Source organism: Heterocephalus glaber, unplaced genomic scaffold (assembly GCF_053883595.1).
Source record: "Heterocephalus glaber isolate CG9 unplaced genomic scaffold, H.glaber_assembly_v1.0 deba00001461, whole genome shotgun sequence".
Lineage (NCBI taxonomy): Eukaryota > Metazoa > Chordata > Mammalia > Rodentia > Bathyergidae > Heterocephalus > Heterocephalus glaber.
In genome coordinates, this window is record NW_028258308.1 from 469,450 (window position 1) to 491,300 (window position 21,851).

General features: G+C 40.6%; 1 protein-coding gene across 4 annotated transcripts; it reads left to right on the forward strand.

The window, feature by feature from the left end:
* Positions 1-346: 346 nt before the first annotated feature.
* Msmo1 (methylsterol monooxygenase 1) lies at positions 347-14,576 on the forward strand. Of its 4 annotated transcripts, none has more exons than XM_087216989.1 (7): positions 434-456; positions 720-813; positions 5,606-5,891; positions 8,468-8,616; positions 10,257-10,383; positions 12,048-12,202; positions 13,506-14,576. In XM_087216989.1, exons 3-7 carry the CDS (start codon positions 5,637-5,639, stop codon positions 13,699-13,701), a joined length of 882 nt encoding a protein of 293 aa, XP_087073115.1. In that variant the 5' UTR covers positions 434-456; positions 720-813; positions 5,606-5,636; the 3' UTR covers positions 13,702-14,576. The 4 variants fall into 4 exon arrangements, with proteins under 4 accessions (XP_004848280.2, XP_087073115.1, XP_087073116.1 ...); XM_087216990.1 differs by having other exon boundaries at positions 453-549; XM_004848223.3 differs by lacking the exon at positions 720-813 and having other exon boundaries at positions 347-456.
* Positions 14,577-21,851: the final 7,275 nt, after the last annotated feature.

The window sequence follows — 21,851 nt, forward strand, 5'->3', positions numbered from 1 at the left end:
GGACCCAGGTGTCTTGGCTGGGAGGCGCAGTCCCTTCTTTCCCTCGCGGCGCAGGCGCGGGCTGGGAACGCTGAGTGGAGCGGAGGCAGTTGCCAAGGTGACGCGGGGCAGCGGCAGGGAGCGAGGCACGTCCCGCCCCATCACGCCGTCGCGCGCTCCCGCGCTTCCCCGCCTCGGAGCTCTTGGCGGCGCCGATCACTGGCTGGACGCCTAAGTCTCACTATCCTCACTCCATCCTCAGAACCAATGACCAGGGATTCGTTGACGAGAGTCACACGCTGCCGGCATCAGCATGGCCCAATCACCGCGCCTAGGAGGTTGGGCGGGAGCCCTGCAGACCAATGACGGCAGGAGGGCGGGCCTCGCCCCTTCGGCTCCACCCCCCGGGCCAAGAGAGGTATGTTCCGAGGTCGCCGTACCTGGTAGCTGGACCCGAATCTCCTCGCAGCGCTGCAGGTGAGCGAACTCGGAGGGCGGCGTGCGCGCGAGGAGGGGAGCGGGTCCGGTCGGGGTTGCGCAGCATGGGCCGGAGCTCGCGCCGCGCCTCGGGTGCGTGTGGGGAGGAGCGCGTGTGGTGCAATTGCTGCGGAAGACTCGGGCGCCGGGGGAAGAAAGAAATGGGGCCGCAGAGTGGAGTTCGTATCTGGCGGAGTGGACTGGGGCGTGTGCTTCTTGCCCTTTTAGAAGGTTTACAGTTGTGTCGCCTGCTGTAATCCTAGCATTCGGGAGGCTGAGGCGGGAGGATGCCCGCGTGTTCAAGGGTAGCCGGGGCTAATGGCGAGAACCTGTCTGAAGAAAAAAAGATGTCCGATGGTAAGAATGCAAGAAGTGAAATTGTGCATTCCTGAGGAACTTGGTCTGTATCTCTAAGAGAATGCCTCCCCACTTGGGCTTGTTGTTGGGTCCCGCTGTGTATTTCAGGCCGGCCTTGAACTCACTATGTAGCCCAGGCTGGCCTCGAACTCGCGGCAGTCCCCCTGCCTCAGCTTCTAGAGCGCTGGGATTACAGGCATGCGCCACCTCTCCTGGATCCCTCCCATGTTTATGCTTGAAACGAGTGTGTCCATGCTGGTGAGAGTGGGAAGACTTTATTTAATCTCAGCAGTGAAGGTGGGAGAGACTTAAAACCTCTCTGGGATGACTTGGTGGGCGAAGGTGTCATTCGCCAGGTAGGCAGTGAAGGAAGTGTTTGGGGGGGATAGAGAAGCAGTTGCTGAACTTTCGAACTAGGTCGGTCTGACGTCTCCGAACTGAGTGGAGATGGCCAGCATCCTTTTGGATAATCAGAACCTAGAGCTCTGGATACAGAGCGCGAGAGATGGAGATGGTGGATCTCAGCCTCTGTTTTTAAAACAGGAACTGGTTGAGGAAGGAAGGAGAGGAGAGCACTGCTGCTAACTTTGCAGCCTCAGTTCTCAGTCTGAAGCTGTACCTCGGGCTTGAAGGGCTTGCGAAGTCAGAAAGCCCTGAGGTAGGAAAATTGCAAGTTCAAGCCCAGCCTGGGCAGCGTGTTGACTTAAAAAAATCAAAAAAGGCTTGGGGATGAAAAGATGCGTTCTTTCTTATTTCCTGATAAAGTCTTTGGATCTGCTGCTCCCTCTGCTCAAAACTCACGCCTGACTCTGTGACATCTGATCATCCCCTCTCGTATTCCAGGTACCACTTCAGTTAGCAACTTTCTCTAGAAACTTTCCTGCCCCTGTGACCACCGAGCACTCTCCATTCTTCCCTGTTGGCGTCACTGTTGCGGCGTTCTGGTTATTTCGCAGTCCTTGTCAGTGTTGAGAGCTCAGCTGGCAGTGACTGCACATAGTAAGCTGGAGTTGGGGGTTCTCGGGGGACATGTGAATCCCAGGAACCACAGAGAAATAGCAGTCTTCCACACGGGCCAAGTAAAATGACTCCAGCTAGGAGATCCTTAGTGATTTTATGTGAATTAGTTTGGAAACCACAATGAAAATAGAAAGCACCTGCACTTACTAGAAAGTGGGAGATGAGAAAATGAAGACAGCTCCTGTAGAATACTCTCTGAGTAAACTATACAGAAGATTTCCTTCTTATAATTGTTTTTATTGTGTGCTTTAATATTTAGAACAACAGTGTATGGGGCCGGGGATTTCTCTCAGTGGTGCCTCCGCCTGCCTTGCAAGTGCAAGGACCTGAGTTGGATCACCCGCCCAAAAAAAACCCCACAAAAAACAACAGTGACAGCGTGGGCTCCTTTGCATCCCAACTTTGGGCAAGTTGCTTAACGTTTGTAAGCCTCCGTTTCCCATCTATAAATGAGGATTGGAAAAGTCCCTGCTTCATAAAGGTGCTGTTAAAAATGCAGAGCACGTTGGCACCTTAGAATACAGATCATGGGACATAGAGAGTGCTCAGTAGTTGCCCTGTGCAAAGTCCTGTGCCAAGCACTTTGTGTCCATTATCTCTTGGACTTTGTGGCAGAATGAATCACTATTTGTGCAGATCATTACAGCTCAGAGAGATTACATAACTTGCCCAGGGTCACACAGCTAGTAAATAACATTGGTATATGTGCTGCCGAAGCGAGCACGAGCTAGTAAGTAACATTGGGTAATGACTTGAGCCAGGAGTAATGTTCCACACCTGTAATCCCTGCAGTCTGGGAGCCTGAGTCAGAAAGATCTCAAGTTCAAGCCCAACCTAGGCAATTTAGTGAGACCTTGTCTCAGACTAAAAAAGGGCTGGGTTTGTACCTCAGTGCAAAGGCCCTGGATTCAGTCAGTCCCAAGTGCTGGGGGCGGGGATGGGGTGGATAATGACCCCCAAGAAATATGGAGGTTGGAATGATTTGTCTTATTTTGTGACGTTGGTCTTTGAGACAGCATCTTGCTATGTAGTTTAGGTTGGTCATGAACTCTGATGCCCAAGCTAGCCTAGATCTCACTGGCGATCCTGACTTAGTGCTGAGATTGTAGGTGTGCTGACAAGGCTCAGTGAGATCCTGCTGATTTAACCTCTCACAGGCTGATACACAGGTGTGCCCCACCATGTGGGCTTATTTTGTTGGAATTGGTAACCTGTTAGTGTGGGTGGGGAGCTGAGTGCTGGGAATCCAGTGTGTGGGAGAAGAGAAGCAATCCAGGCAGACAGGCTGTCTTTTCTCTCCCTTCTGACAAGGTCTCCCTATATATTTGAGGCTGGCCTTGAACTCCTGTTACCCAGGCTGCCTTCAGACAGTGATCCTCCTGCCTCAGCCTCCCAAGTGCTGGATTATAGGTGTGTGCCACCATGCCTGTCAATGCAGGCATTATTTAGAGCTCTCCTTTGAGAAGGAGGTTGGTGGATTCAAAGAGAATGTGCAGTGCAATGGTAGAAACCAGGGAGGGCTTTTCTCAGGAAGGGAAGACTTGAATGTGGGTTTTTCATTGTTTTTGAGACAAGGCCTCATTCTGTAGTCCAGGCTGGCCTCGAACTTGTGATCAGCTGCCTTAGCTTCCCTGGTGCTAGGATTACAGGTGAGTGCTAGGGTTGTAGGTTCGATCTACCCCGTCCACCTTGAATTTGGTCTGCATCCGCACTCTCTTGAATCAGCAGTGGAACATGTGCAACTGCCCCATCCAGCAGCTTGTGTCCTCCCATGAGAACGGGCCATGTTCACATTGGAGCCTCCCAACAATGAGCCCGAGAGATGGGAATTGCGCCCCCCGTTGTGAATGTGTTAAACTTGAGGGAAGGACCAAAAGGAGAGGGTAAGGGAGGGACAGGTTGGTGAGAGGTAAGATGAGAGTACAGAAGACTGAGCGGTCAGGGGAAGATGAGTGAAAAAGAAGTTGTGAGGTGCCTCGGTGGTGCTTTTACAGCATTCTTTTTTGTTTCTGGTACTGGGGATCGAACTCGGGCTCTTGTGCTTGCGAGGCAGGCGGCGGAACCACTGAGCTAAATCCCTGGCCCCTCTTTTTTGTTTTTGAGACAGAATCTGCCATGTAACCTAGGCTGACCTTGAACTATGATCCTCCTGCCTCGGTCTCCCAAATGCTGGGATTATAGGCATGTGCCACCGCACCCAGCGCCTTCACAGCATTCTATAACCATCCATTTATTCCACCAGCTGACCACTAGTCTCTAAGTGAAGAAGTCTACTTTATTAATCTCCTATCTCAGGCCTCAGGACAGCATCTGGAGAGGCAGACAGTGTGTCTACCAAGTGTAAACAGTAATGCTGTCCTCGTGTTTCTAACGTGCTGAAACTGTGCATCTCGCAAACAGTTTCACGTATTTTCTCAGACTGTGACGACCAGAATAAGTGTGACTTCATGGAGATTGCTGCTTTGTTCTCTGTGTGTCTTTCTGTACATGTTTCCTTTGTACACCTCTACATACTTGAGAGGGCATAGATAAATTCTTTTCCTTTTCACAGAAACCTAAGTAGAGCCCTCACTATACGTATTTCAGTGTTGCCTCGGTTCACAAACTTAATTGTTCCCACGATTCTGGTTGCAAACCCAAATTGCATCAGAACTCCATCAAATTCAATGGTTGGTTTCAATGTTGACCTTGTGGGGAAATTTGATTCAGTTCTTCACATTCAGGAAGCTTGGCTTCATTCAAATAGGAGACACTAACCAAAAACAAAGAGGTGCTAAATGGGTATCACTGGCTGCACAGGGATAAACTCATTTATCATCTGAGGCAGAATCAGTGCTATCCATCACAACCCCAAACAACCATATCCTATGACCCAGCAATGTTCTCACACAAGTGTGTAAGACAGATATCCTGAGATGAAAGGAAGCGTTGCTTCTTGTTTTTTTCTGCCCGTACCAGGGATACCCATTTCTGCACACCCTGACCCCTGCTGGGCACTGGGCACTGTTCGGCCTTGGGTGTTGCCACTCAGACAAAAGCACCTGTTCCCTTTCGGTTCGCATTTCCTATTTGAGTGAAGCCAAGCTTCCTGAATGTTACGTGACTGTTTGCCTTTATTTTCCTGTGAACTGTCTGTGAATGGGCTTTCTGCTGGGGTTTAGTCTTTTTTCTAAAGCAGACTTTGTAGCCCTTTATCATGTCTTGGAAATATTTTTTCCCAGTTTATTTGATTTCTGACTTTTATCACTTTTATTCTCCAGTTAGAAGTAGTTTTTATAAATAATGTTGGCAGGCTTTTTCTTGATAGATTCTTAATACTTAAACCCAACTATTCCTCATTAAAATTAGAAATTTTTCATAGTGACCACACCCTGAAAATCTCTTTAAAGATAGTTTGAAATGCCTTTCCTACTGCTATCCTTTTAAAGTAACATGTGGGTTTCAAAGCAATGTCTGCAAATGGAGACGTTCAGTAGATTTTTAAAAAATCTCACGTCTAGAAATTGGTACTTGATTAGTAAGTGTCAGCTTTAAAACTATCAGAAGATGCATGTTCAAAACTACTTTTTGGAGCCTGGCATTGTGGCTCATGCCTGTAATCCCAGCTGAGGTAGGAGAATCTCCATTTTGAGACCAGCCTAGGCTCCGTAGTGAGTTCAAGGTCAGTTTGAACTATACAATATAATGAGACCCTGTTGCAAAAAACAAAACAAAAAAACCACTGCTTTTTGGGGTTTTATTGTTTAGCTTGTCTGTTTACTTCTTCTTACAGAATTAGAAAGCTGCCTGCGGAGATTTGAGAAATGGAAGCTAACGGAAGCACTGGTATCTTCAGCTCGGCATCCATGGCTGTGGAGTACATAGATTCACTTCTGCCTGAGAATCCTCTGCAAGAACCATTTAAAAATGCTTGGAACTCTATGTTAAATAATTACACAAAGTTCCAGATTGCAACGTGGGGATCCCTTATAGTTCATGAAGTCATTTATTCCTTGTTGTGTTTACCTGGATTTTTATTTCAGTTTATACCTTACATGAAAAAGTACAAAATCCAAAAGGTAAGTGTGATGGACTTGAGATAGGATGTTATAATTAGTGTGGTTGAATATTTTAAAAGCAAATGTAGCTTTGTTTTGAGAGACTCTTAAATCAGTACTATAGAAAAATAAACAATAGACACAAATGTAATGTAAAGTTTTATAGAATATGTAAGAGTAAAAAGAAATTGGGAAGATAACTTTTATAATATATTTAATCCAATAAATCTCAACTAATAAAATAAAAATAAGCTTAATGAGATATTCTTACTTTCATAAGTCTTTGAGATTCACTGTGTATTTTATATTAAATTTAGCCTATCTCAGAGTATTGAGTGGCCACGTGTTGGTTGGTACTGTACTGTACAGCATAAGAATTGTTAAATTGATGTGTTGTGCTTCAAATAGATGTGTTGATATAATTGGGATTTGTGAATTTTAATTTTTAAACTAGCCAAGTGGTTAGGTGGAAAGCTCAGTGGTGGAGTGCGTGCTTAGAATCCATGAAGCCTTGGGTTCAGTCCCCAGACACACACACAAAACATACACACGAGCTAGAAAAGAATTGTGTGTATTGTGGCCCATAAATTGATTCATAAATAAATAGATGATAGATAAGTAAATAAAAAGTCATTGTAAGTTAATTATAAATTCACATATTTTGAAGGCAGATATCCTATTAATTTTGAGGGTACAGGAAGATGTGCATATCCACTGGTGAGTGCTTTAGAAATTCTAAGATATAACACCCAGTGCAGTGATACACATCTATAATCCCAACCAAGGCTGAGGCAGGAGGATCACAGGTTCAAAGCCAGCCTGAGCAATCTGGTGACTTAGATCCTGTTGGAACATAAAAAGAGTTGGGGAGTAGGTCAGTGAATAGAGTAGCTGTCTAGCAATGCCCTAGGTTTAAGCCCTAGTACCACCAAGAAAACAAAACCAAAACAAAAAAATTCTAAGACAGAATATTTGAGAATTACATTATTTAACTTATAGAACAGATTTATTTTTATAATTCCTCCAACCTCCAAAATAGAAACTGCTGTTGTTGATGAGAGAGTACTAAATAAGGACTTCTGCTTTCAAATAGAATGAATGACTCGACAGTGGGTGCACCAGGCTTCCTGCTTGGGGGAAATTTTATAGGAATGAAAATGTACACCGTGCAGGATCTATTTCTTTTCCCCAAAAATCATACATTTTAGTAATTCTCCGGTATTTTCCCTTGAAGATACATGTACTAAAAGCATTTCTGAAGTCAGTGGTCCCAGTGAGAGTATTCCTTCATAGTAGGGTGAAGTTACGCATACTGACATAAAATACGGTGAACTTTGATGTTGTACTGGGCATGAATTTTTTGTTAACTGTCTTTCTAACTGTCTTGTGTTCTAAACAGTACAGTGTATGGTTCTGTTAATGGTAGTTGATTGGACATGGTGATTTCAGTAGCTACTTGGGTATCAGATTCTAGACAGGAAATTCAAGTGCCTTTGCCAGCCCAAGGCTGAATGTTCAGTTCAGTTTGTCCTCAATCACAGATGATGCTCCGAGTAGAAATATAAAGGCAATGTAATTGTAATGTATCTCGTAAGCCCTCACTTTATTGTTGTTGTGTCACAGGCCTAAGTTGGTTATTGGCAGTGTGGTTTTAGAGCCCTGGTCTCTGGGTTGATTTTTACTTCAACACCTTTCCTATTTTTGCCAGAAAGATATCTCTTGATGAATTTTAAAAACCTAGATTTTAGGGGCCAGGGATGTATGTAGCTCAGTGCCACCGTGCCTGCCTCACAAGCGCGAGGTCCTGAGTTTGATCCCCGGTACCAAAAAAAAAACCACCTCGGGGACAGAGATTTAGCTCAGTGGTTCTGGTGCCTGCCTTGAAAGCGCAAGTTTCCGAGTTCAATCCCCGGTACCAAAAAAAAAAAACACCTCGATTTTAGTCCAATTCTGTTTACCATCTTTTTTTTATACAGAAGTACTTTTTCTTAACTAGGTGGCCTTTTATTTTTATTTTTTTATTTTTTAGGCAGCCTTTTAAATTGAGTAGTGTTTTTGATAAGGACTTGCAAAGCAACTCAGTATCTTTACAAGCTTTTATGAACATCTCCTACATTGACCTCACTTTTCTTACTTTAAATTTGGATTTCATCATCAGATCACATTTCTGAAGTTCTTTAGGCTCCTGGAGTTTATCATCAGGTCATTGTATATGAATAAAGTGCACTTTTTTCTTGACCCAAATACTACTGAAGCATCAATTAGCCTGTTCAGGAAGTTTCCCATGCCATGTTCACACATGCTGAAGTTGAGGTCACCCAACTGTAATCTTAGTGTAACACCGGAGAGTTACTGGCTATTGTACTTCTTTGTTTTAGGTTATTGTGGCTGGGTTTATCTATTAACAAGTTTTTCACCTGTTTAGGTAAAGTAGTGATACTAGTAGTGAAGAGCCTTAGCTACTATAACGTAAAATTTATATAACACAGAATTAAGGTATGTTATGAACATAGAAAAAAGTAGGAATTTCAGTTTATGCTTGTCAGGGTATACTCTTGACAGTAGAAATTAATATTAAATGTGATTTTTCTCAATAGGATAAACCAGAATCATATGGAGGCCAATGGAAATGTTTTAAAGTACTTCTCTTTAATCATTTTTGTATCCAGCTGCCTTTGATTTGTGGAACGTATTATTTTACAGAGTATTTCGACATTCCTTATGAATGGGAAACAATGCCAAGATGGTACGTAGACAAAAACTCGATTTTGATATTCAGTCATGGTTTATAATTTATTAAATTATACTTGATGTTTACCTTCTTTCTTCATTGGGTTAATGTTTTCTTTAAACTTGAGAAGTAAATAAATAGAAAAGTGAACCATAGCACAAACTTTAAAATGTTCCCCTTTTTTCTATATTTTAATATATTTCATTGGAAGTGAGTTCTAGCATCAGAAGCTTTATGATTGTTTAGAAATTTACATGGTTATACTAAGAAACATGATACATTTTAAGTCCAAATTGAATGAAAAATATGAGAGAATAGTTTATGTGGTTTATGAAATTGTGTCTGTAGCCCATACAGAAATATATATATTATATATATTTATGTATATATAAAATCTGAGTATAAGTACTATGTTCTCGCTCAGATAATATTTAAATTCAACTTTTTGTACCTGACATAATTGAATACAGATACACAGCTACCCCTCCATATGTATACCTTCTGTATCCCTGTATTCACCCAACTGTAGATTGAAATTTTTTTTCTTTTATGGAGGGGTTGTCCATTTGTTTTTGAGAGGGTCTTACTCTGTACATGCTGGTCTTGAATTTACTGTGTAACCCAGTCTGGTCTTGAACTCCCAGCTATCTTCCTGCCTCAGCCTCCCGAGTTCTGGAATTACAGGTGTGTGCCACCATGCCTGGCAGATTGAAAACATTTTTTAAAAGAAAAAAAATTAGTGTCTTGGCAAGACATATTTATGTAGCATTTACATTATATTAAGTATTATAAGTAATCTAGAGGTGATTTAAATATATGGGAGGATGTATGTAGACTGTAACAAATCTACACCTTCTTATGGAATGGGCTTGAGCATGTGTAGAGTTTGGTATCTACTGGGGAGTCCTGGACCCAACCCCTGCAGATGCTGAGGGATAACTGTACCCTTTGTCTGCATAAAAGAATTTGAGTATTTTTGCATTTGTATATAAATTATTTTTTGCCATTTCACTTAAATTATTTTTGACCTTATAACTATAGTTAGGAAATGTAGAAATGCCCTTCTCTGGTGGAAAAAGGTGTGCACGGTAGTGCACATCTGTAATTAAAAAATTACAATTAAATCTCAGTAATTTTAGAAAGGAATAAGATATAGGTTAGCAGAAGAGCTCTTACCTAGAATGTTTTGTTTTGTTTTGTTTTGTTTGGTACTGGGGATCAAACTCGGGACCTTGCGCTTTCGAGGCAGGCACCAGAACCACTGAGCTAAATTTCTGGCCCTTACCTAGAATGTTTAAGGCCTGAGTTCAGAAAAGAGATTCAATCTCTAGATTGAACTCAGAAAAAAAGAAAAAGGTGGTGGTGGTTTAAGTATTCTTAAGTTCTTCATCAGTATTACTTTCTTGGAAATTCTAGATTTTGTTTTATAACTGGTTTGAAAGCTGGTCTTTGACAAAATGAAATGGAAAGGAAGTAGTGGTTCATCTATTTAACCTTATTTCAGGTTATATCTCATAGCTATGTCTAGCAGTTTTCAGAATTGGGTGATTAATATAAGCAATTAGGTCAAATGAGAGTGGGGTACTTGATGTAAGATCTCAAGCAGCGATCCTAAATAAAAGTTACTTCGTACTTATCATATTTTCGTCTTAAAGGCGTGCGCTTTTGACAAGATGCTTGGGCTGTGCGGTCATTGAAGATACCTGGCACTATTTCTTGCATAGACTCTTACACCACAAAAGAATATATAAATATATTCATAAAATTCATCATGAGTTTCAGGTATGTTAGAATTCTATTTAATACTTTTTTTTTTTTAAGGCAAAATTTCTACTCTTATTGCCTGAGCATTTTTAAATGATTGTCAGTGATAGAAAGTGGGTATGGTGGTGCATACCTGTAATCTCAGCATTTGGGAAGGCTGAGGCAGGAGAATTCCAAGTTTGAAGTTAGCCTGGGGTACATAGCAAGACTCTGTCTCAAAAAATAGCAGCAACAAAATTTGTCAGTGGTGTTTTTGCCTTTCTTTTGGTGTGATTAACAAATATACACAAAACCAATTTTTAAAATTTTCTTCAAAGTTTCATGGTAAATTGAGACATGGAAGAAAAATATTACATGAAATAATTGAGACTCGATCCTGTGGCCAGAATGCTATATTGACACTGTTACACACCTGGCAGTTTGATAGTGGCTGTAATATTAGGGTTGTTTAAATGAGACCCCCAAACAGTTCACTTAATATAATTACTGATTTAGTTTTAACTCATTTTTATCATAGAGCAGACTCCTCCCCAACAAAAACTGATTTTTTTTTTGTTTTAATCAAAACGGTTTTGACATGGCTTTGTCCCACTGGCTGTGTCGGTGTGTTTTGCATCGCTCATGACTGCAGTAGTCACCCCTTAGCCATGAGGGAGACATCCAAGCGCCCCGGTTGATACGTGATACTGTGAGATCTGCTCCTGCATCTCACAGGCAGCTGGGAGGGTAAACACCCATAGGCAGGTCTGTACAGGATGGGGACACCAGACAAAGGGATGATTTGTGTCTTGGGAGCCATGGTACTGATCTCCTTATACCACTCAGAGTGGTGTGGAATTTCAAACTTACGAATTGTTTGTTTCTGTATTTTTCCCTTTAATATTTTTGGGCAGTGGTTGGCCCTGGGTAAATGAAAGTTTGGAAAGTAGAACTGTGGATAAGGAGGGATTTTGCTGTACATGATTTGCTATCAGTCAAGCATCAGTTTCTTGTCAGAACCAATGCAAATGCATAAATACAAAATTACATTTCAAGTCAGTTTTTGTTTAATGTCTTTATCTTGAACCATTAAAGATAATTACTAAGATTTTATGCCCCTAAGAACAAAAAGATGCTTTTATTGAGAACTAGTATTTATATTTGTATGGTCAGATATATTATCACTAATACAGAAAATAGAGCTTCACAAAACTACATACATAAATAGAATAAATGTGTTCTCCAGAGAAGCAGAATCAAGAGTGTGTATATGTGGGGGTGGTGATTTATTTTAAGGAAGTAACTCACGGGATTTCTGGGGTTGCAAGTCAAATCTGTAGGGCGGGCTGCAGGTTGGGAACTTGGGTAAGATTGGGTATTGTGGCGTTGGGTTCATATTCTGCAGAGGAACAAGTTGGAAGTTCAGACAGGGTTTCTGTGTCTTGAGGGTTCCTTCTGCTGCGGGAAACCCAAGTCTCTTAAGGCTTTCAGCTGCCTGGATGAAGCCCACTGTCTTCTACATGGAAGGTAACCTTCCTTCATCAGAAACTACTGCTGATTGAAATATCAGCCACATCTAAGATATACCTTCATACCAACTGGTGTTCAGCCACATGGTTGAGTGCTATATATAGCGTGGCTAGATTGATGCATAAAATTAACCATCACAGTATATTAAGGAATTCTTCCTCTATTTGGGCTAGGCTCCATTTGGAATGGAAGCTGAATATGCACATCCTTTGGAAACTCTGATCCTTGGGGCTGGATTTTTCATTGGAATCCTGCTTTTGTGTGATCACGTAGTTTTTCTTTGGGCTTGGGTGACCTTGCGTTTGATGACAACTGTTGATGTCCACAGGTGAGTTACAGTTTCTGTTCACATATGAGAATATGTGTATTGAATATCTTTATTTTCATGGTCATAAGATTATCTGTATTTCTGAGTAGACTAATAGAAGTGAATCTTCCTTGTGTTACTATTTTTTTAGTCACTTGATAAAATTTCAAATAATAGAAATATTTTTGTATTCCAATCTATGCTGTTACCATTTTCATAGCAGAAGTGTACTATTTAGGCATATTAACTAGCCAAACAGCAATTTCTTGGTCCTATATTAAACCTAAATCTTAACTTTTATTTTGCCAGTGCTAGGAATCAAACACAGGGTCTTATACATGCTAGGCAAGTGCTCTACCACTGAGCTACATCCTCAAGTCTAACTCTTGGTTTGAAAATATATTGAAGCTTTCAGCTTTCATTGAGTAAGACCCTTTCCAATCTCCTTTGTCCAACACTAATGAAAATACTTGCATGTTGAAAGTCTTGCCTATAGTACAGACATACTTCAAAAACTTTCTTTCTGTTCATTGAGATGTTTTGTATTAAATTATTTATGTTGAATACCTTTCTGTATGCTTAATAACTTCACGTTGTTTTAAAATTACATGATCACTGCAGTTTGACTTGGGACTTAACAACTACAGCTAGGAAATGCAGAATATCAAATTTCCTATATCTGATTAGAAATAATGGAATATACTTTAAATGGGACCCTTTGAAGTCATTATGTTGTCCCAACTATAGAAAAGGAAACTGGTATTTTAATTAGTTATGGTACAGTTAGTGCCAAATGTCATTGCCTCAAAAAGTAACAGAAGGTGCTACACAATGATTCTTGGGCTTAACTTTTCTTAAAAGAAATACTTAAAATACTTGATGTTAATTTCATGTAACTTTTCTGAAAAACATAGGTAGTATTGGAAACATTTACATCTGTCATAGATTATGATGGAAAAGCTTCCTTTAAAACCAAATGAAAGTATTCTTAAAAGTGAATGTCTAAAAATTCATTGCTATAACTTCTTTCATCCCCTGTTGTATAACATAATTTCCTTGGATTTAAAAAATTTTCCTTCCTAAAGTGGTTTCTAAAATACGTACCTTTTTGGGTTTTTTGGTACTGGGGATCGAACTTGGGATGTTACGCTTGCAAGGCAGGTGCTGGAACCACTGAGCTAAATCCCCAGCCCAATACATATTTTTAAAAAGTTTTTGCTTTTTGTAAACATGTCTGAAATGAAATAATTTAGGAGTAGGCTATTCATTGTGAACTCTGATATGTTTCTATTTTGTTAATAATCTCTTATCGCTTTTATTGCAGTGGTTATGATATTCCTATCAACCCTTTAAATTTCATCCCTTTCTATTCCGGTTCCCGGCATCATGATTTCCATCACATGAACTTCGTTGGAAATTATGCTTCGACATTTACATGGTGGGATAGGCTTTTTGGAACAGACTCTCAGTATAATACTTATAATGAAAAGAGGAAGAAGATTGAGAAAAAAAATGAATAAATCTCTCACAGACCTTCCTGAAGACCTACATTTTCCTGAATTGCAAGTAGTAGCTAACATTGCTTCCAGGGAACAGAAATAAGCATGTGTCTTGGCTGCTAAGTGATGAAAAGAACATTAACAACCTTTAACTGTCTTTCCTAGTGGGAACTTTTTCTACTTTACATACAAGATCTGTGTATGTATAAATAAATATATACTCAAGTACAGTTTTTGTGAGGTTAGCCATGTTGCTAACCTTAAGAGGTTTTTCAGTACTGAAAGAAGTATTGTTTGTCTTTTCCCCCAGTGCTACCAGAGACCTGAAGCTGACAGTCTCTTTAAGTTTGTTAGGTACGTATTGGTCATTCTTAATAATGGTGTTGGCCTTACCTTTGAAACATTTTTTAGAATTCACCTAAAATAAAAATATCATGAGTGGAACTGCAGCAGCTGAGACAGCGAGTGATAAAAGCCAGCCAATCAGCAGCCGCCACTGCCAAGAACTCCTAACTCTTGGCTGGAGCTGATCAGTTTAGGGTGATTCTTTGGGGAGCTATTTTTTTTTTTGGTACTGGGGATCGAACTCAGGACCTTCGGCTTGAGAGGCAGGCAGTGAACCACTGAGTTAAATCCCTGGCCCTGGGGAGCTCTTTTATATCGCAATACACTGTTGGTGTCTGTAAATTAAGACATTTCTGATTTGATGTAAGTGGAATATTTCAGTCAAAAGGTTTCTCAGATTAAATTTTTTTAAAATTCAACTTTCTGCTATTTACCCTTTCATTTTTGTATAGTAAGTTTTCTTTATACTTAAATCTGTATCTTGAAACTTTGTGAACTGATTTGCTGTATTTGCACTTTGAGCTATTGAAATAAATGTGTTTTTTTTCTGACTTTTCTGGCTTCCAGTTTTGAATATTTGCTGTCACCTTTTATTATAAGGAATTCACCAAGCTGGGTGTGATGGCGTGTGTAGTGGTATGCACCTGTAATCCCAGCACTTACTAAACTGCTGCCTGGTGGCTTCACTTCCATGGGTGTTTATCAGGCTTGTCTATTGTGGGAAATTCCACTGACTGAGTAAAATGGCAGATATGGAAGCAGTTCTTTGCTCTGCTTAGAAAATGTTTTCCCCACAGATGAGACAATAAAGCTGAACTTTTTAGAGCTGATAGAATCTCAGCATTCTAGATTCTCCAAATCAAATACTGTAATTCTTAGTAGATGATGGTGGTTGTCAATTTTTTAAACTGGTGGCACACACCTCTAATCCCAGCTATTCAGGAGGGATGCTGAAGCAGGAAGATTGCAAGCTAGAGCCCAGCCTGAGCAAGGTAGCAAGGTCCTGTGTAAATGTCAATAGACATTTTAAAAAAGGGCTGTGAGGTAGCTCAATGCAAAGACCATGGGTTCGATTTCCAGCACTACCAAAGGGAAAAAAAAGACCAGTCATTTCTGAGGACTTTATTTTCCTGTTTTTGAAAACTTACACAGTGAAAGCCCAAGAAAGGATTTGGTTACAACTGAAAATATTTTGGTAGCCCATACAGTGGACCCTTGACTTACGAATTCAATTCATTCACAAGGGCTGGTTGTAACTCAAGTTGGTTACACAGCCTTCAGTCTGTCTCCTGTACACAGGCAGATCTCAGTCTTGTCCTCACATTGATTCATTCTGCATATACTTTAAATGGAATTTTTAATCTGGATATCTGAATCTAGTTTACAGATTCCATTTCTTTCCTGTGCTGGCTGTTCATGGTTTCCATCATTTTCCTGAGTTCCTTTATTTATTTTTTGTATCTGCTTCAGAGTCACTAAGCGTGTCTTTCGTTCTGGTCACCTCTGTAGTTATCTAAGAAACTATTTTTGCTTTGAGTTTTTCTAGTGCCTCGTTCACCTTTATTGCTTCAGCTGTTAACCATTTCAGAATGTCCAGGTGGGTGGCTTTCAGATTGTTCCACCTCATTGCCCTTTGGGTTTCCTTTGATGAGCTGAAAGTTTGAGGAGGTTGCATCTTGTTGAAGTGTCGTCTAATTTTTTTTTTTTAAGTTTAATTCCTGGCTTGATCCTTGTAGATTGCTTATGGTGAGCAGCTTTATTGCCAGTATTCAAAACCCTTAGGAAATGACAGCTTCTCAGAAGCGTCTTCCAGGTGTAGCTGGCTTTTATTTTTGAGTCTGTTGTAATATCCTTCCTCTTCAATAGAGAAGTTTCTGTCTACTTGGCCCAGCACCCAGCTCTTTGGCACTGGTCAATAGCATTTTTAAGACCCTTAGGCAATTTCAGTCATGGTATACCAGGAAGAACAACTGATTAGCACAATTATGTCACCTTGGCTAAAGTAGTAGAATCAGCAATAACAGCATTAAACACAGCCTAGAAAACAAACTGGTAACTATTAATTTGCCACCTTTAACTGTCTGAACTAGGTTTGTGGTTATTTTAACAAAATCTAGAATGAACTAGAAAATGTATGGAATAAAAAAAGCCCTCAATATGGTGATTTTACTCTAAGGGGAGAAGATTTAGAAGGGGTTTGGGGGGGTAGAGAAATAGAAGAAAGGACAAAGAAAGGTCATACAAACTTTTGGGAAACCGGTGAAGAGCATTCAGAAGTCATCACTATGGGTATCAAATATGAGGAGGAGGCCGAGGACCAGCAGCCCATGTACCCTGTAAGAGTCCCTGTGTTTTCAGCACAGGCACTTCTCACCCAACTGCTCCTCTACCTGGAGAGTCCTAAAACTTCAATTTCTCTGAAAAATAAAACTGCTTCAAGAGTGGTGGCTGTGCAGAGTCGGAGAAGGGATCTGTGGCCTAAATGTTTTGTAGAGGGAGTGTTGAATACAGTGGACCCTTGACTTATGAACTCAATTCATTCTCAGCGTCTGGTTGTAACTCAAGTTGGTGAATTGCCTTCAAAGTCTCTCTCCTATATAATTTTAGGCCACACTTTCTTCCAGGCAGATCTCATGTCCTTAGAGACACATTAGCCCAGGATTTCTCACTTAACCCCACGCAGGACAAGATGTAATGTTTCTTCCAGAACTCTTTAAGTGTTAGGTCTGTATCTGAGACCATTTGGAAATGAAAATGCATGTGAACACAGAACTCATATGTGAATGTCCATAGCAGCATTATTCAGAGTAGCCAAAGAGAGGAAACAACTCAAATGTCTACCAACTGAATGGACAATAAAATATAAAATACCCATACAATGCAATGTTGATCATGTATAGAAACAAATTCTGCACTGATGCATACCTTGAATACGTTATGCTAAGTGGAAGAAGCCAGTCACAAAAGGCCACGTGTATTATTTTATTTACATGAAACAGCTCAAAGAGTCAAATAGAGACAGTAAATGGATTAGTGATTGCTTAGGGTTAGAGTGTGGGATTGTGTTGAGAAATAGAAATTGCTAATGGGTATGAAGTTTTTATTGGGGAGATGAAAATGTTGCAAAATTAGATTGTAGTGATGGTGGCACAACCTTATGAAATTAGTAAAAGACTTTGAATTTTATACTTAAAGGATAAATTGTATGGTGCATGAATTGTATCTCACTTACTTACATTTTTCTTTTTCTGGTACCAGGGATCGAACTTGGGTCCTTGCGCTTGTGCAGCAGGCGGCCAAACCACTGAGCTAAATCCCCGGCCCTCTCCCTTAAGTTTTTGTTGCTATTGTCTACATTAGTTAATAGTGCACAGTTTGCAGGGGTACCATAAAAATGAACCACAACCTGGGTGGTTTGAACAAGAAAAAAGCTTGTCTCATGATTCTGGAGGTAGAGCTCCTTCTGAGGTCTGTGAGGAGAAATCTGTTCTGCACGTCTTTCTTCGCTTCTAGTAGTTAGCTGGAAATCTTTTAACATTTCTTGACATCATTCCAGTCTCTGCCTTCATTTTCACATGGTGGTGGTGGTGGTGGTGGTGGTGGTGGTGGTGGTGTGTGTTTCTCTGGGTCTAAGTGTCCCCTTTATAAGAACACCAGTCAAACGGTATTGGATTGTGGCCCACCCTAAAGACTTTATCTTACTTAGAACATTTGCAAAATCCTCTCTCCCAATAAGCCTATGTTCACAGGTAGAGGGGGTTAGGGCTTCAGCATCTTTCGGGGAGACACAGTTCAACCCATAATAAATAATATGGTCATTATTTCCTTGGTCCTGAATACAAGATTAGGGATGTTGGGATAGTGCTTACTTACAGCAAACTCCCCACATTCTCTCTTTAAGACTGTAAAACAGAGGGAAGCTGTTTCTCTACCTCTTCTTTGTTTGATCACTCACCTCGAAGCAAGGGTGATTTTCTAGGATTGGTGAAAACATTTCATAATGCTTTTGTACCCTCAGTGATTTTAGAAGTCATTTTGTTATCTACCCAAAGTTTGAATATCTTTTCTACAACAGAATTGGAAAAAGGCAGCAAGCTGAGACCACCACCCAGCAGAGGTTGGTTTGGTCACCGGTGACAATATTGTGCCTGAAGGTAAGGTGTAGGGCCCAAGGAAATGGTACAGGAGCTATTGACCTTGGTTTGGGGTCAGACTCTGCCATTTACTGGGTGGAGTGGCTGTGTGGCCTTAGACAGGTTTTTCATCTAAATCTCTGTTGCCTTGTATGTCAGATGGAAGTAGTACTGCTTAACTTTCGTGATTTAAAGAACTAAACACAGTTAACTATAAAAACACACACAACTCAGCCAGTGCCCAAGTCAAAATAGAAACAACAAAAGCAAAACAACAAATTTTGAAAAACAATTGAGGTTTCAGTTTATGAATTACTCAACTGGTATTTTTCAAATGATCTACCATACAATTTAGTCCCAATAAAATGGAAAATTTGAGAATCATGGGAGATCTTTTTCATTGTGTGCTATTATTTTCTCATGGACATAGCACTTGATGGATGTATCACTGGAAATACACACCTTTACAATTTGTACATAAAATGTACATTAAAGTAATTTTCTTTCTTTCTTTTTTGGGTACTGGGGATCGAACTCAGGATCTTTTGCTTGTGAGGCAGGCATGGCACCACTGAGCTAAATGCCTGGCCCTAAAGTAATTTTCACTAACTACCAAATACTCATTTAAATTTAAGGTATCTATCACTTCAGAGCATATAACTTATTTTTGTTAAGAACAAAAATGTGTCCAATTTGTTTTCAACTTGATTGGAAAATTTAAGATGATATTCATGATTTTATCAGTCTTATCTTAGTCCAAATAAATCATGTCTTACAACATTTCTTCTCTTTCTTGTTCCTCTCTCCTTCCCCTCTTTCTCTTCTCTCCTCTCTTTTTGTGACATCTTTATAACATCTCTAAAATGGAAATGATTTTGCTGCTGGGATGAGTGATATGCTGGCTTGAAGGAGTAAAATAACTGTAGCACTATATAGTGCAGATGGCTATTCCCTCAGGTAAATTAGTTTACCCAAATGAATAACTAAAAACTTCTATTTCCGTTTATTTTTCTAATTTAGTCAAGGGTTTTCTGTAGCCATTCCTTGATTCTTGCACAGAGCTCACGCAGTAGGATGAATTCCTGGGACGAGGCTGTAGGTTTGAGAGTTGCTCTCGCAAGCGTTAATTCAGTACGATGGGGACAGCAGTGCGAAGGTGGCAGTGTTGTGAGACTTCTCTGGGAAGGTGCGTCCCCTGCGTGAGGCCGCACGCCTGCTCTTCAGCTTTGTGTACAGCCTGAAGAGGCTCAGGCTGGGAACTTGGCAGTGATTAACGTCTAATCCTGACAAAAGATGTTAGGAGAAAGGCTAAAGAGACTCTTGTGGAAATGAGAAGCGAGTTAGAACGAAGTCAAAAATGAGGGCCGGGGATTTAGCTCAGTGGCGCCACCGCCTGCCTCGCAAGCGCAAGGTCCTGAGTTCGATCTCCGGTACCGCCCCGACCCCGTCCTCCGCAAAAGTTAGTAAATCTTCCATCTCTCCCTCTCTTCTCATTCCCTTTCCTTTCACCTTTCCCTTTCTTCCTTCCTTCCTTTCACTTCTGTTCTCTACCTCCTTTCTTCCTTCCCTCCTTTCTTTCCTCCCCTCCTCTTCCCTACCCTTTCCCCTTCCCCCTTCCCTTTCCTCCCTTTCCTTTTCTTTTCCTTCTTTCTTCTCCTCCCTCCCTCCCTCCCTCCCGCCTTTCTTCTCAATTCATTTGAATTCAGTTCGTTTTGGGTGTCACAAAGCCAGTCCTGACTACTCACCCACCTAAGACTCAGAGTCACTGGGGCTGTAATTCTCGCTGGTTATTATCTGATCTGCAGGACAGGGTGGAGGCTGTGGCCTCTTTGTCAAGCTCTGACCAGTATTTCTCTCAGGTCTGCACTGTCTATGGCCAGTAATTATGGAAATGGCTGGGCTTAATGAATGCAAATTTTGAGCATGTTAGTTTTGAATTGTTGAAGCTCAACTTAAATGTCAGAATTTCAAATTTCACAACTCCAGACACACTCAGTCACCTCATCTTTGACAAAGAAACCAACCATCCTCACTGGAGGAAACATAGCCTCTTTAATAAATGGTGTTGGAAAAACTGGATTTCAACTTGACAAAGATTAAAACTAGACCACTATCTTTCACCATGCACTAAACTAAGATCGAAGTGGATTAAAGATCTAAATATTAAAACAGAAACACTAAACTTACTGGAAGGTAAGTTAGGTAGAACTCAAAGACATTGGCATAGGAAAAGATTTTATGAAGAAATCCTCAGTAGCCCAGGAACTTACACAAAGAATCAACAATTGGGATCTCATCTTATTAAAAAGCTTCTGCACTGCAAGACAAACCACCAACAGAGCTAAGAGACAACCTACAATGTGGGAAAAAATGTTTACCAGCTGTACCTCAGACAGAGGTGTACTATCTAGAATATATAAAGATCTCAAAAAAATCAGACCCCCAAATATAAAAACCCGATTCAAAAATGGGCATCTGAAATGAACAGACATTTCTCAGACAAAGAAGTAAAAGCAGCAAATAAATGTAAGAAAAAATGTTCAACATCACTGGTGATTCGAGAGATGCAGATGAAAACAACACTGAGATTCCACCGCACCCCAGAAGGAATGGCTGCTATCAAGAAATCAACCAGGGCCAGGAATTTAGCTCAGTGGTTTTGCCGCCTACTGTGTAAGCGCAAGGACCCGAGTTCGATCCCCAATAAAAAAAAAGAAAAAAGAAATCAACCAATAACAAATGTTGGTGGGGCTGTGGGGAAAAAGGAATCCTTCTCCATTGTTGGTGAGAGTGCAGACTGGTGCAACCACTGTGGAAATCAGTGTGGAGATACCTCAAACAACTAGAATTAGAGGTCCCATTTGACCCAGCTATTCCCCTGCTGGGTATTTTCCCAAAAGAATTAAAAGAATCATACCACAGTGATATATGTGCACTCATGTTCATAGCAGCACAGTTCGTAATAGGTAAAGCTTGGAAACAGCCCAAGTGCCCATCAACTGGAGACTGGATAAAGAAGATGTGGTTTTTCTATAAAATGGAGTACTACTCAGCCATAAAGAACAAGAAACTAGAGACATTTATAGCTAAATGGATGCACATTGAGGTGATACTCTTAAGTGAAATAAATAGGACACACATGTGTAAATACTAAATAGCTTCTCTGTTGTGAAAAACCAAAAGTGTAAATAAGGTTCAAATGATATAATTGATAATGTGAAATAGGAAGAAAAGGTCTAAAGGAGTTTGGGTAGTGGGAAGGGTAGGGGAAATGAAAGAAGGGAAAATAAGAAATATGAGAAAAGGGAAAAATGGAAACAAAGTCTCTGTAAATAGGGAAGGGTGGAGGGGGTGAAGGGAGGGCAAGGGAAGGGGAAAAAAATAAGAACCAGGATACATCATGTAAAGAGGTACAAGTTCCCAATGATGAATGTAACTATTTTATACCTTAAATGTACCAATAAATTTAATGAAAAAAAAATTCAGATTTCAACTCAGGAGCATAGCTTGATCGCTTTAAGAATTTACATGTTCATTTAGTCAGTAAGTATTTAGTTTCAATTATGTAGGCAGAGCAGACGCTATAGGGCACAAGAGACTGGGTTCCTGCTCTCACATAATTTATGGTACTGTAAAAGGGAGATTATGGTTAATTAAAGAAGTAATTATTAAAAATCTCCAAAAGGGGAGAGA

What these genes read in the sequence shown, in the direction of transcription:
- Msmo1 (XM_004848223.3), top strand. Translation starts at nt 5,637, where the DNA reads ATGGAAGCTAACGGAAGCACTGGTATCTTCAGCTCGGCATCCATGGCT. An exon ending in AAATTCATCATGAGTTTCAG is followed by an intron (nt 10,384 to 12,047) that starts GTATGTTAGAAT and finishes TATTTGGGCTAG; the next exon opens with GCTCCATTTGGAATGGAAGC. An exon ending in ACAACTGTTGATGTCCACAG is followed by an intron (nt 12,203 to 13,505) that starts GTGAGTTACAGT and finishes CTTTTATTGCAG; the next exon opens with TGGTTATGATATTCCTATCA.